Source organism: Dipodomys spectabilis, unplaced genomic scaffold (assembly GCF_019054845.1).
Source record: "Dipodomys spectabilis isolate Male_0828 unplaced genomic scaffold, ASM1905484v1 ptg000480l, whole genome shotgun sequence".
Lineage (NCBI taxonomy): Eukaryota > Metazoa > Chordata > Mammalia > Rodentia > Heteromyidae > Dipodomys > Dipodomys spectabilis.
In genome coordinates this window covers 323055-335392 of record NW_024871157.1, presented here as the reverse complement: position 1 = coordinate 335392, position 12338 = coordinate 323055, and the positions used below count along the sequence as shown (strand labels likewise).

The following is a 12338-nucleotide window of genomic DNA, read 5'->3' as shown; positions in this document are numbered from 1 at the left end:
TCTTCCTGCCAGGGAAGGTCCCCAGCCCTCCTGTTCTAACAGCATAAACCGTCACAACACCACAGGCATGGCCTGTGTTGATGACTGCAGTGTACCAGCTTCACCGCGGTAAGATGGGGAAACGAGGGCAGGGGCAGTCAGGGAACCCGCTCCAGATCACCCAAAGTGAAAGGTAGAATTTGAACCATAGTCAGGTGACCCCTGACTATGTCCTCTCCAAAGGCCTTCCTGCCTTCCTTCTTAGGGAAGCGGCTTTTCTCATGTCTGGAAGATTCCTTGGGCTAAAGCTCCCATTTCAGGACTTCTCAAAATAATTCTGGAAGATAAGGCCTCAGTGTCCCAGGAGGACGGAGCTGAGGGCCTGGCCAGGCCTGGAGGACTTAGAGTCAGGCAGAAACTGGCATAACTACCAACTGGCCCCGTGCTGTCCTCGGCCCTGGGAGCCTGGGGCCAAGGCTCGGCCCTGGGACGGCCTCCCTGCCTCCTGCCTCCACAGACAAGGGCAGCTGAGAGAAGTGGGGGAGCAGGCTTGTGGGGGACCTGCCTGGAAAGGACAGCCCCACGGTCCCCTGGCAAAGCACTGCTGGGGGCAGACAGGTCGTGCTGGGTCTGTGCCCATGGCACAGTGCGGCTCTTCATGCCTTGATGTGGAAACTGAGGCACAGAGCAGCCAGCCTCCAAGGGGCAGGCAGCCTCTCCTCCTGAGTCCCCATAGCCAGAGCCCTCTGCACATTGGACCAAATAAGTGTGGCTCGCGGCCGCTGCTTCCTCAAAGCGGGCAAGCACAAAACAGAGGACTGTGTCTCAACAGTGGGGGAGAGGGGCAGCGAGTGCTCGCTGAGTGAATAAATGATCCCCGAGCCAGGCTGAATGGGAGGCATGGAGATGTGTGTTTTCCAGGTCAGACAGTTGGGCAGCTGGGCACGGGGGCAGCCCGGCTGGGCCCCGCTCCCCTGCGTGGCCTCTCCGGCCTGCTCCCCAGAGGATGGCTCTGCAAAGGACCCCGTGTCCTTGCCCTTCCCCCCACAGGAGCTGCAAGCAAGTGCCAACGGGCAGGGCTCTGGCTGGCCTCCGGGGGTGGCCGCAGAGCTGATAGGGGCCGAGCGCCTCTGCCCTCAGGCTGTGCTGGCTGCAGTCCCAGTGCCCACGAGGAGGGGCTGCCACCGAGGGCAGCGGTGACTCCACCTCGGCCACACGGTGCCACCGGGACCCGCGCAAAGGCCCGCCCCGGGCATGGGCGGAGGGCCGGCCCGGCCTTGTTCTGCCAGAGCCGGCTTGAGGCCACGGGGCCCCCACGGCTGCCCTGTGGGGACCCTGAGGCCCAGCCGGCTGGAGGCCCCAGCGTGGTGCCGCGCCAGGTCGGTGGGGCCGGCCACAGCGGGGCCCCTGCCCCCGGGGGAGCCCACGTGGCCAGTGCCCAGGGCTGTGCCGGCCCTGGGCGGCGCCCTGTCCCACGCGCATCCTCAGACCTCCGGGCGCCCCGGCCACTGGCGGGACTGGAAACTCCACCGCGGCCGCCAGAAGGCGGTGTGTGGGACGTGGGGCGCTTGGCCAGCCGGCCTGGCCCCGCTGCGCCCATGGGGCCCGCACCCCCCACTCCGTGCCCACGGGCCTGCGTCCCCCGCCTCGCACCCACGGGCCTGCGTCCCCCACTCCGCTCCCACGGGGCACATGCCCCCCACTCCGCGCCCACGGGGCACATGCCCCCCACTCCGCGCCCACGGGCCCGCGCCCCCCGCCTCGCCGCATCTGCAGGAGCTCTGCTGTCCCCCCGCTCGCCGCGCTGCGCCCAGGGGCCCGCTGGCTCGGGCTCGGTACCGCAGCCGTGGATCCCGGGGCTTGCTAGGCGCCTGGTCTCCACACCTGGCCGGTCGGCGCAGTCGGGGCAGATGGCGGCCTGCGCGCTCCGCCCGGCTCCCTGTGTGCGGCCAGGCGCACGACGGCACGCGTGTTGTGGGATACCAGCGTGGGCATTACGGGATGTCGGCGTGGGCATTACGGGACATCGGCGTGGGCATTACGGGACGTCGGTGTGGGCATTATGGGATGCTGGCGTGGACATTATGGGATGTCGGCATGGGCATTATGGGATGCTGGCATGTGCACTGTGGGATGCTGGCATGTGTGGTACACAGCAAGCGGTTAATCGGTGCTGCTCCATGAGTTGGTGGCTCTTTCCCAGAGGCTGTCTGAGTCACTGCTGGCCAGCTGACCTTTTCAAGGACTCTGGCTGGGCTGTCCTTGGGTGGGACGCCCTGTTCTTCCCACAGTGAGCACATGCTCAGCGCAGTGCCTCAGTTCCCACCACCCACAAGCAGCTGGAGAGCAGGCACTGTCCTCTGGGCTGAGGTCAAGGTTAGCTCTGCAGCTCTGCCGGCCCTGGCTCCCCAGAAGTAACCTGGAGCCCAGCTCTGCGGGCGGCTGTGGCCAGCAGAGCTGTCCTTTCCAGAGACACAGACCCAGCAGACTGCAGACTGGGCATCTCCACGTCCTCTTCGCCTCCCTGGTGGCCCGGCTGGTCCCCCACTGGCGGTAGCCCACTCCCCAGAGAGCCTGAGGGGTCTGGAGACCAAGGCAGTGCCACTGCGGCCACAGAGGCTGCGGGAGGCTCAGTGCTCCAGCGCTTGCTTGGCCGTGCGAGGCCCTGGGTTCCACCCCCAGCACCTTTCTGCCCCCAATTTAATTAAATAAATGAAGCCCCCTCCCCAATGCTTTCAGAGGATGTCAGCTGGGGGGCACAGTACCTGCTCCCCGCCCAGGGCCATTACACTGAGGCCCAGGAGATGATCCTGCGTAATCCAGCGGCTCCATGTCCTCAGGAACCCCGGGAAGAGAGGCGGCGATGGAGAGGAGAAACGGGGAGGGGAGGCCAATCCACAGTGGAGGCCCTGGATGGTGTGACAGGGATTGGGGGGCATGGGGGCTGTCCTGGTTCACCTGCTGGCTTACACCCCCATTCAGGACTTTCCCCAAGATTCTCTCAGAAAACTTCCCCTCCAGACTGGCAGCAATGCTATAAACTCCCAGCCGCTTGCTAATTACTCTGCCCTTGAGCAAAAGTGTTAATCTAGAAAACATAAAATTATAATGACTCTCTCGACATAATTGGAACAAGGAGGGATGAGTGTACAGCAGCAGGCCCCCCCAGGACTGTGGGGGGCCCAGGCCTGCGGGCTCCACCTCCTACCCCGTCTTCCTTCTGCTTCCCTAGGAACTGCAGGCCAGTCGCGGTCTGTTACCTGGGAGCATCCAGCCTTGGGACAGCAGCCATGCAGAGCCAGCCTGGCCTCACCTCCCAGCTCCCGGCAGAGGGGAGTCATGCCAGAATCCTGTCCCCCAGCCTCCCCAGTAGACAAAGTGATGATGCTGCCCAGGACACACATCACTAGTCAATCCCAGAGAGCTTGAACACTGCCCGGTCCAGCATGAAAATCCTCATTTCATAAATGCAGGAAGTAGAGTAGGGATTCGGATTTATGTCCTGCTCCTCAAGAGCAAGGGGCCGTTGCCTAGGATTTTGGTGGCACAGGGCAGATGCTTGTCCAGCAGAAGGAAAAAATCACCACAATCAAAGAAGGAGAAGCATTCCTGTGCTACGCTGGGTACAGGGAAACACGGGTCCAGATAACTTCAAAAACAGTCATAAGAGCAGTGCCCAGTCCAGCCCTGACCAGGTGCCAGGAGCCAGAGCTCCTGCAGGGCCGGGGAGGCGGGGCATGCCCCGCCCCACACTGTCCCTCATTGAGCACCTACTGTAGTCCCAGCAGAAGAAAGCAGCTGTTGGATTCCAGTGCAGACCCTGGTCAGAATCTGCATCTCTGTCAGAACCCATGGGCTCCAAGTCACAGAAGTGGGGTCCGGACCACAAGCACAAGATCTTGGGGAGAAGGCAGGGGGTATGGTCCCAGAAAGGACACAGGGACCCACCCAGGCACCAAGGCTGGTCCCCTTATCTCCCCCTGCTCCAGCTCAGCTGGCCGTTCTCTGTATGAGCCCAGGCTCCTGCAAGGTAGACACCAAGGTGAACTTACCTGCTGAGACTCCTGATGGGCTCAGGACAAGTGGGGAGCGAGGGGGGGGGGCTGTCTCACCAGGCTGACTACCCATCAGCCTCCAGTGGTGAGTGGCACCCCGGGGCTCCCTCCCGGGCTGCCTCACACCCACAGGTTGGCAGACTAGGCAGCCACACGCACCAGAACAGGTGGCCGCTGGGGGTGCGTCTCAGCTGGCCCAGGTGCCCTCCCCCGCAGAGCACGCTCAGGCAGTACACCAGGACTTCGCCGGGGCCCACCCGAGCGCTTGGGACCCCAAAAGGATGGCGTTAGGGATAGGGCTCTGGGAGCCCCCCGCCCGGGGCACAAGGCCAGAGCCCCTCTGCTGGAGCCTCTAGCACAGGCCAGGAGCCTCGCCGTGCAGGCACCCCGAGTCCAGCCTGAGAACTGGGGTACATGTGTCTGCTGTTGAATCCCAGCTTTGCCCCAGCCCGCCAGGGGCTGTCACAGTTTGGCGTCAACAGGCCTTGTGTTTGGGGTGTGGGGGCTTCTGAGAGGCCTGGAGTACAGGCAGGGGGCCATGGGGGGTGAGGACAGCTCCCTGCCCGCCCTCTCCCCGCCCAGACCACCCAGATGCAGAGGGAAGAGGATCCGGGAGCAGCAGCCACGCCCCACCCAGCCCCGGAGGGAGCTAGGCCCAGAACCTGCCCTCCAGGGGCAGAGCCTCAGTTTCCCCCATCTACCATGGGGCCATGGCCTCTGATGGCCATTGGAGAGGCGCTGTGACCTGTCCGGCTGAGGCCTCCGTGGAGGGTTTGGGGTCAGATTCTGACCCCTCTTGGGCTGTGTTCCCCGGCCCCTTTCCCCCTCCAGGTTCTCCGTGCCCCAGTAATGGCTCGCAGCACCCTGCTTCCCTCCTCGGGAGTCTTGGGAACCCCCCCCTCCCGTGCCTCACGAGGGCATGGCTGAGGGTGCCTGCCCTCCCCTCCCCCCCCTTCACAGCACAGGGCCCAGAGTGGCTCCACACCCCTTCTGAGGGGCGTGGGGGGCTTGGTCACCAGGGGCCCCCTGGGGAAGCGCCCGTGGAGAGGCGCTAAGCCCGGGCCAGGAGGGGCTGGTCTGGACAAGCCGCCTGGCGTTCTCCTTCGGGAAGCTGCCGCGTTTGCTGGCTGGACTCAGGGAGCCCCGGCTGCTGAGGCCTCCTACGGCACCCAGTGCGTCTGCTCCGTTCCTTGGACCAAACAGTCCTGACCTCAGGACCTTTGCCCTTGCCACTCCTCATCCCAGCGGGTGCTCCCGTACCCAGGGCCTCCTCCTTGGAGGTCAGGTTACCTGACCTGCCCTCTCCTGACCTAGGAGACCTGAGTCCTGTGTCGTCCAAGGCCTCCCAGGTGTCCTCCGTGAGGGACAGTTGGGGTTAGGATTTCTCCCTGGGAGGGGGGACTGCCAGGGCAGTACTAACCAAACCGAGGGACAGCGGGTACCGCCAACAGGCGCTCTCTCTCTCTCTCTCTCTCTCTCCTCACTCACCACTTTGCCGCTGTGTGCATTGTCACTCAGTTTTTTTGTTTTTGCCAGTCCTGGGGCTTGAACTCAGGGCCTGGGTGCTGTCTATGAGCTTCTCGGTGCTCAACGTGAGTGCTCTACCACTTGAGCCGCAGCGCCACTTCTAGCTTTTTTTGAGTAGTCAATTAGAGATAAGAGTCTCGGGCTGGTTTTGAACCATGATCCTCAGATCTCAGCCTCCTGAGTAGCTAGGATGACAGGCGTGAGCCATGGGTGTCCGGCTTCATTCAATTCTTGGAGATGCCAAGAGCCTGGGGTCTTCCCTCACCTCTGAGTCCCCCCACCAGCCCCCCGCGGCCCTGTGAAGCAGCAGAGCCCCTCCCTCCGCTCCTGGTGACACTGGTGTCCATGCTGGCTCAGGGGCCTCGCCTCTGCCCCCCACGTGAGGCTTGGAACCCCAGAAGAGCCCAGGAGCAGGGAGGTGGGCGGGCCGGGAGCAGGGCGCAGCACCGGTGTCCAGCCCCGGTGACCTTTGCCTTGGCTGACCTCGGTCGCATGGAGGCCTCCCGGTCTGCCAGGTGTGTGGTTTCCGAAAAGACGTGGAGGTGCAGATCTGGCTCTGTAACCTCGATTTTGGGGTTTTTTTTGGGGTACACAAGCAACTTATTCAAATGAGCAGAAAAAGGAAAAACAGAAAAACAGCCCAGCAAGCACGTCCTGTGGAGGCCAGCAGCCTCCTCTCTAAGGGGTGACAGGCCGCGATCGCCCAGCTCAGACAGGGGAAGAGCGGGGGGGGGGGGGGGGGGGGCGGGGGGCGGGCGGGGCGGGGCGGCAGGGGGGGGGCCCTGTGGCCCTGCTGGCCTCCCTGCAGCCCCAGCCTGGAGGGTGAAGGCCGCCCCCGCACCCCCCCTGCACCCCTCTCTCCCACACCCCCCCTCCCCCAGCAGACCCCGGCCTTGTGAGCCGCCTCAGCTGCCTGGCTTGGCCGAGAGGCTGCGGGAAGCTGCTGGGGGGGGGGGGGGGGCAGGCCGAGGATTCTTGGCCCACCGACAGGAAGGCTGACTCAGCTGGGAACCTTCTGGATTTATGACCCCACAGCCCCACCCCCACCTCCCACATGGCCCAGCCCGCAGTGCTGGCGATTCCTACTCATTGTTTTCAGACAGATGGTGAAGCCCTGAGTCCAGTTCCCAAGTGGGGAGGGGACATGGGGGACGAGGCTGTGACCTTGACCGCTGCTGGCGTTGAAGAAATTGCTCCGCTTGGCTGCGTGTCTGTGTGTGCGTGTGCGCGCGTGTGTGTGTGTGCATGCACGCGTGTCTGTGTGCGCGCACGCTGCGCGTGTGCGTGTGTGCGTGCGTGTGCGTGTGTGCGCGTGTGTGTGTGCGCGCGTGTGTGTGTGTACATGCGCGCGTGTCTGTGTGCGTGCACGCTGCGCGTGTGCGTGTGTGTGCGTGCGCGCGCTCGAGCGCACCAGGGTCGTGGGGAAGCTCTGGGGAGGTTTGAAGTGAAGGTGGTCTCAGGATCAGGGGCTGTTGGCAGAGCTGGCGGCGCCTCTTCCAGGAGGCCGGGCTTGCAGCCTGGGCGGTGGCAGGACCTCAGTCCTTGGGCTGGGCTTAGGAAGAGCTGAGGGGGGTTGTGGGCATCACGAAGCCCTGCCCACGACCTGGCTTCTATTTGGGGCGCATTCCTGAAGACCCCAAGCACAGAGGAGAAAGGGGAGGCACTCAGAGGGTCCCCAGCCCGAGTCGCTGGGTCTGAGAGGTCCTGCTGCAGCCGCGGGGCCTGCGGGCCTGAGCCACGAGCAGGGTGAGCTTCACCAGACTCCGCCCTGAGCGTCCAGACCCTGTGAGAAGCTGCCGGGAGCTCGCCAAGGACCAGGTTCAGAGAGAACCCAGTGGCCTGGCGGGAGGAAGGCGGTGCACAGCCCCGGCAGGCTCAGCGCAGGCTGCGCGGGCCGGGGCGGGTTTTGTGGGAGCCCTGAGAGGACCAAGCTGGGCTTCAGCATGGCTGGACCACAGCAGGAGCCTGGGCCACGGTCATTCCCTGAGCCCTGCAGAGGGCCAGTGACGGCCCTGGGTCATGGCCTTGGGGCCACCGACGCCCCAACCGTGCTGCTGACAAATCACAAGGCAGAGCGTCAGCCTGGGCCCCACGGCTTCCACAAATGGAACCCAGGTCCATCTTCTGTGCCTATCAATTAGATGGACTCCTGCAGGTCCTCAAGCCCAGGGGAACCACAGACCCCCCCCCCCCCCCACGGAGGCAGTCATGTGGTCATGTGTAGACATCCAGGGACATGGTGCAGGGAGTAGAGACCCAGGGGCCACTCTCCATCTCTGTCCTGGGCCACAGCATCTCCCCCAAATCACGGTGGCACCCCAGAACTCCTTGCCTGCATGTGGACCGGGGCAAGGCCTCCTGCTCTCCATTAGCAGCGGGAAAGCCAGGCGCTGGTGGCTCACGCCTGTCATCCTAGCTACTCAGGAGGCTGAGATCTGAGGATCACGGTTCAAAGCCAGCCCGGGCAGGAAAGCCTGTGAGATTCTAGCCTCCAATGAACCACCAGAAAACCGAAGTGGCACTATGGCTCAAGGGGTAGAGCGCTTGCCTTGAGCAGACAGAGCCCAGGGCCCAAGTTCAGGCCCCAAAACTGACCAAAAAGAAAAGTTGTGGGTGGGTGCTCAGTGACCACTGCAGGTCACATGGTACCCCAGGCAATCACGACATGAGGGGCACGTGCCCTGATTGGCCCCATGGATTTGGGCAGGAGGGACCTGGCTCCTCATTGGCTGCAGTTGACTGGGGCAACTCCAACTGCTATTGGCTGAATGAGGAGAGGCTGCAGTCAGGGAGTTCCGCCCCCCAGCTCTGCCTAGGGTAGAGGGGAACCCTGTGCCCGCTGCCCACGCCACCCAGTGGGCTGGCACCCCTGACGGGCAGGCGCCCAGGATTACCGTCCCTGAAAGGCTGCTTGCATCCCCATCCTGCAGGTCACCTCTTGGCCTGCCCGCCATGTGTGAGCAAGGAGGTGGAGGAAAGAGCAGGGGTTAGACCCGGGGCCGCTCTGGGCTTCCTGAGCCTGGCTGGCCACTCTGGGCCTCAGGGGTGGGTCAGGGTTGGAGGGAGGGACACTCCGCGGCGGCCTCCTCCTCGGAGACTTTGCCAGGCGGGCAGGCATCCGCGCCCCCTGCTCCGGGCGCCAGGACCAGAGAAGACTGGGCAGAGGGATCAGCTGTGGGCCCATGAGCCCGAGACTCTCAGCCCGCACCCAGCACCTCTCCCCCTCCCCCTCCCCCGACTCGCCTGACCGCCAGCCCCCCAACCGCCGCCCAGGTGCAACTCAGACAAACCTTGGATTTAAGATGCTGATGAAGGCAAACTGAGGCCGCAGCACATGTAGTCGTAAGCTGCCATTCGTGTGACTGCAAACGGAGGGTCGGTACGCAGGCGTGATGGAAATTAGCTGCGTCCCTATCTGCATCTGGCCAGCGAGGTCGAGAAGCCCTCCCTGCATGCTGGGTGCTGCTGCTGCTGCCCGGGGCTGGGGGGCGGGAGCTGGTGCCAGAGAGCCCTGGACGCCGCCGTCGGCAGCAGCGGAGGCAGCAAAGGGAGCGCCTGGCCCGCGTGATGAGCAGCGACACCCTCAGCCCTTTAGTTAACCAGGACCTGGGGACCACTTCCTCTGTTTGTGAGGAACAAAAGGCACCAGGAGTGAGGGGCCGGTGGCTCAGGCCTGTCATCCTAGCTACTCAGGAGGCTGAGATCAGAGGATCGCAGTTCAAAGCCAGCCAGGGCAGGAAAGTCTGAGGCTCTTATCTCTAACCAGCAAAAAGCCAGAAGTGGAGCTGTGGCTCAAGTGGTAGAACACAAGCTTTGAACGAAACAGCTCAAGGGCACTACCTAGGCCTTGAGTTCAAGCCCAGAAGCAGCGCATGTGCACGCACACGCATGCGCGCACACACACCCCCACACCCCAGCGGGGTAAGGGACTGCCCCCTTCATAGAGAGGGCCAGAGGGAGTGTGTGGCCTGCCAGGGCTCCTCCCTGCTGCCTGCACGTCAGGTTTTGCCCGTGTGTGCGTGCGTGTGTGCGGCTGCTGTCACCACGTTCTGTGTGGTGCCGTGGCTGGCCTGCTTGGACCGCCACGCTCCGTCACGGTTTCTGACCCCACGCTGTGTTCTGTGGCCCGGGCCCACAGCGAGCCCCGGAAACGGCTGGGAAAGTGGCCGGCTCTGAAAGCCCTAGGTTCATCTAGAATCCACTCCAGGGCCTGCGCACTCTCCTTGAGGGGTTTCACTCAGGGCTGGCGCTCTACCACTTGAGCCACAGCTCCATTCCAGCTTTCTGGTGGTTTACTGGAGATAAGAGTCTCCTGGACTGGGGGCTGGGAAGGTGGCTCAGTGGTAGAGTGCTTGCCTTGCATGCATGAAGCCCTGGATTCGATTCCTCAGCACCACATAAGCAGAAAAAGCCGGAAGTGGCGCTGTGGCTCAAGTGGTAGAGCGCTAGCCTTGAGCTGAAGAGCTGAGAGACAGCGCCCAGGCCCAGAGTTCAGGCCTCACAACCAGACCCCCCCAAAAAAAGAAAAAGAAAAAAAAAGTCTCCTGGACTTTCCTGCCTGGGCTGGCTCTGAACCACAATCCTCAGATCCCGGCCTCCTGAGTAGCTGGGCCGACAGGCGTGAGCCACGGGTGCCAGGTCGTGTGCCAGCTTGCTCCAAGGCAGGGATGTGGCGCTGCTGGGGACCTGGTGGTCTCAGCCATGGGATTCAGGGGCGCTCTGACCTCGCACTGGTTTTCTGGGGTGCTGGGGTTCACAGCACGCAGCCTGGGGTGCGGGCTGGGCTGCTTTGCTCCCAGGTGGCGCAGAGGCGCTGGGAGACTTTGATTCCTGAAGTCTGGGGGGCGCGGGAGCCCTGAAGCTGCTGCGGCGGCTTTCATGGCCGCCGGCAGCTCCGGCTGTGGCTCTGTTGGTGGCGGCTTCAGGCTTCACTGGACAACGCACTGCCCGCTGGCTCTCAGGGCCGGAGGGGAGCAGCGTGGACCCGCAGGCCCTGGGGTTCGCATGCAGGGGTGGCCGGGCGCCAGGCCTGGCACTCAGGGACCGGATCGCAGGCCCCAAAGCCTTGGTGCCTTGGAGGGCACCAGGGTCTCTGCAGAAGCGGAACGTTCTGGAGTTGTGGTCTGGGGCTGCAGGCCATGTGAGTCCCCAAGACTGGATTGTGCAGGGGGAGGGGCGGGCCAGGGCCCGCACTGAACACAGGACGCGGCCCCGCGTCCAGGCCGCCCACTCCCCACCACCGGGGACACCAGGGCTGCAGGGACAGGCGCCGGGCGACACCGAGAGATGCCAGGATTTGGCCTTCATTAAAGAGGTGGGGACAAGGCTGCCACGTCCCAGGGCCGCGGTCAGTGGCTGTTCCCGGGAGAGGGGCTCCGGCAGGGTGGGGGCAGCCTCGGGGCCACGTCCTCCTGCTGCAAGCAGCCTGTCCGCCTCGGACTCTCAGCCTGGCCCCCGCCTCTTTCTCCAGGCTCTGCAGCCAATAACAAAACCATGAAAAATCTGCTGCACCCGGAATGGCTCTGCTTCCTCTGGTGAATTTCAATGGCTTTCTTGAATTACTGCTTTTGACAAGATCAATAACGCTAAGCCATCGCTGGCTGGGGCGGACAGGCAGCTTTCACCGAGTCATGCGCACAGCCACCTGCGCCCAGGAGGCCGGGCCGGGCCGGGGAGGGGCCGTGCCCAGACAGTACCAAGCCACCTGTCCTGGGCGCTAAGCCCTGGGCTCTGGCTTTAGCGTTTAAGACCAGTGGGCTTTGAGCAAGAGATTCTCCTACGCCTGGCTCAAGCGCTGGAATTATAGGTGTGTACCACTGTGTCCACCCAGCTACTGTCATTTTAAAAAATGAAAAAAACGGAAGGGGGAGTAGAGGGGAGGAGGAGGGGGAGGAGGAAGAGGAGGAGGAGAGAGGGGAGGGGGAGGGAGGGCGGCCTGTGACTAGGCCCACAATCCCAGTACACCAGCAGTGAGGCCGGAGGACCTTGAACTCAAGGCCCTGTGGGTTACGTGCAGACCCTGTGTATTGTTTTTTGGTCTTTAAAGAGCAGGTAAAATAAAATATAAAACAAAGCAGAATGTCATCTGGGTGATGGGGAACACAGAGCTCACGCATGCCCGGCCCCAGGAAACGCCAGCCTCCCGCTGGCCGGCCGCGTTGGCTGGAAGGGGGCCACGCGAGCAAGCCGTCCCGTGCCGCCCGGCCCCGTCAGACCCCACTGAGCCCCGAGCCCACGTCCCGTCCCACGCACGGTGCACGCAATGCCACCTGCAGGAGCCAGGGCGAGGTCCTCCTGGAAGGCTGGGCAGAGCGAGGTGCTCCCATGGCCTGCCGCGTGGCCACCTAGAACAGACGGCTGAGGACAGAGCTGGGGCCGGCCCCGGGGCCCCGGGGAGCCGCGGCGGCACAGCCCGGCCCCCCTGCCTGGTGCTGGCCTCAGGGCCGGGCCGGCCGGCCAGGGACCTGCAGTGGGGCCATGGGTGACGGCCCGGCCCGGGGCGGCTCCAGCCTGCACTGGACGGAGCTGGACGCGGATTCCTCTGCGCTGGCATGGTGTTTGGGGTGAGGCTGCGCATTCCAAGCTGGGGAGGTGGCAGGGCCGGGGCATCCGACAGAGGCCCGGACGGAGGGGCCGCCCTGTCCTCTCCGGGCCAAACTGGCACCCCACCCCGGAGCTGGGATCCGCAGATGCCCCAACCTCTCCCCTCTTCCCCAGAGGATGTCTGCTTGGCCCATCCCGTCAGCGCTCAGTAAACGCACACCCCGCAAAAGCCTC

General features: G+C 64.0%; 1 protein-coding gene across 1 annotated transcript; it reads left to right on the top strand.

Moving 5' to 3' along the window:
* Positions 1-80: 80 nt before the first annotated feature.
* LOC122098493 (translation initiation factor IF-2-like) lies at positions 81-11909 on the top strand. The gene is made up of 8 exons (XM_042668941.1): positions 81-108; positions 1030-2030; positions 4866-4880; positions 4995-5206; positions 5299-5392; positions 8991-9189; positions 11032-11095; positions 11690-11909. Exons 1-8 carry the CDS (start codon positions 81-83, stop codon positions 11907-11909), a joined length of 1833 nt encoding a protein of 610 aa, XP_042524875.1.
* Positions 11910-12338: the final 429 nt, after the last annotated feature.

Coding starts and splice junctions, on each gene's coding strand:
- LOC122098493 (XM_042668941.1), top strand. CDS start 81: ATGACTGCAGTGTACCAGCTTCACCGCG. Junction 5,393..8,990: donor AGGCCTCCCAGGTGTCCTCC/GTGAGGGACAGT, acceptor GCATCTGGCCAG/CGAGGTCGAGAAGCCCTCCC. Junction 11,096..11,689: donor GAATGGCTCTGCTTCCTCTG/GTGAATTTCAAT, acceptor GCCCGGCCCCAG/GAAACGCCAGCCTCCCGCTG.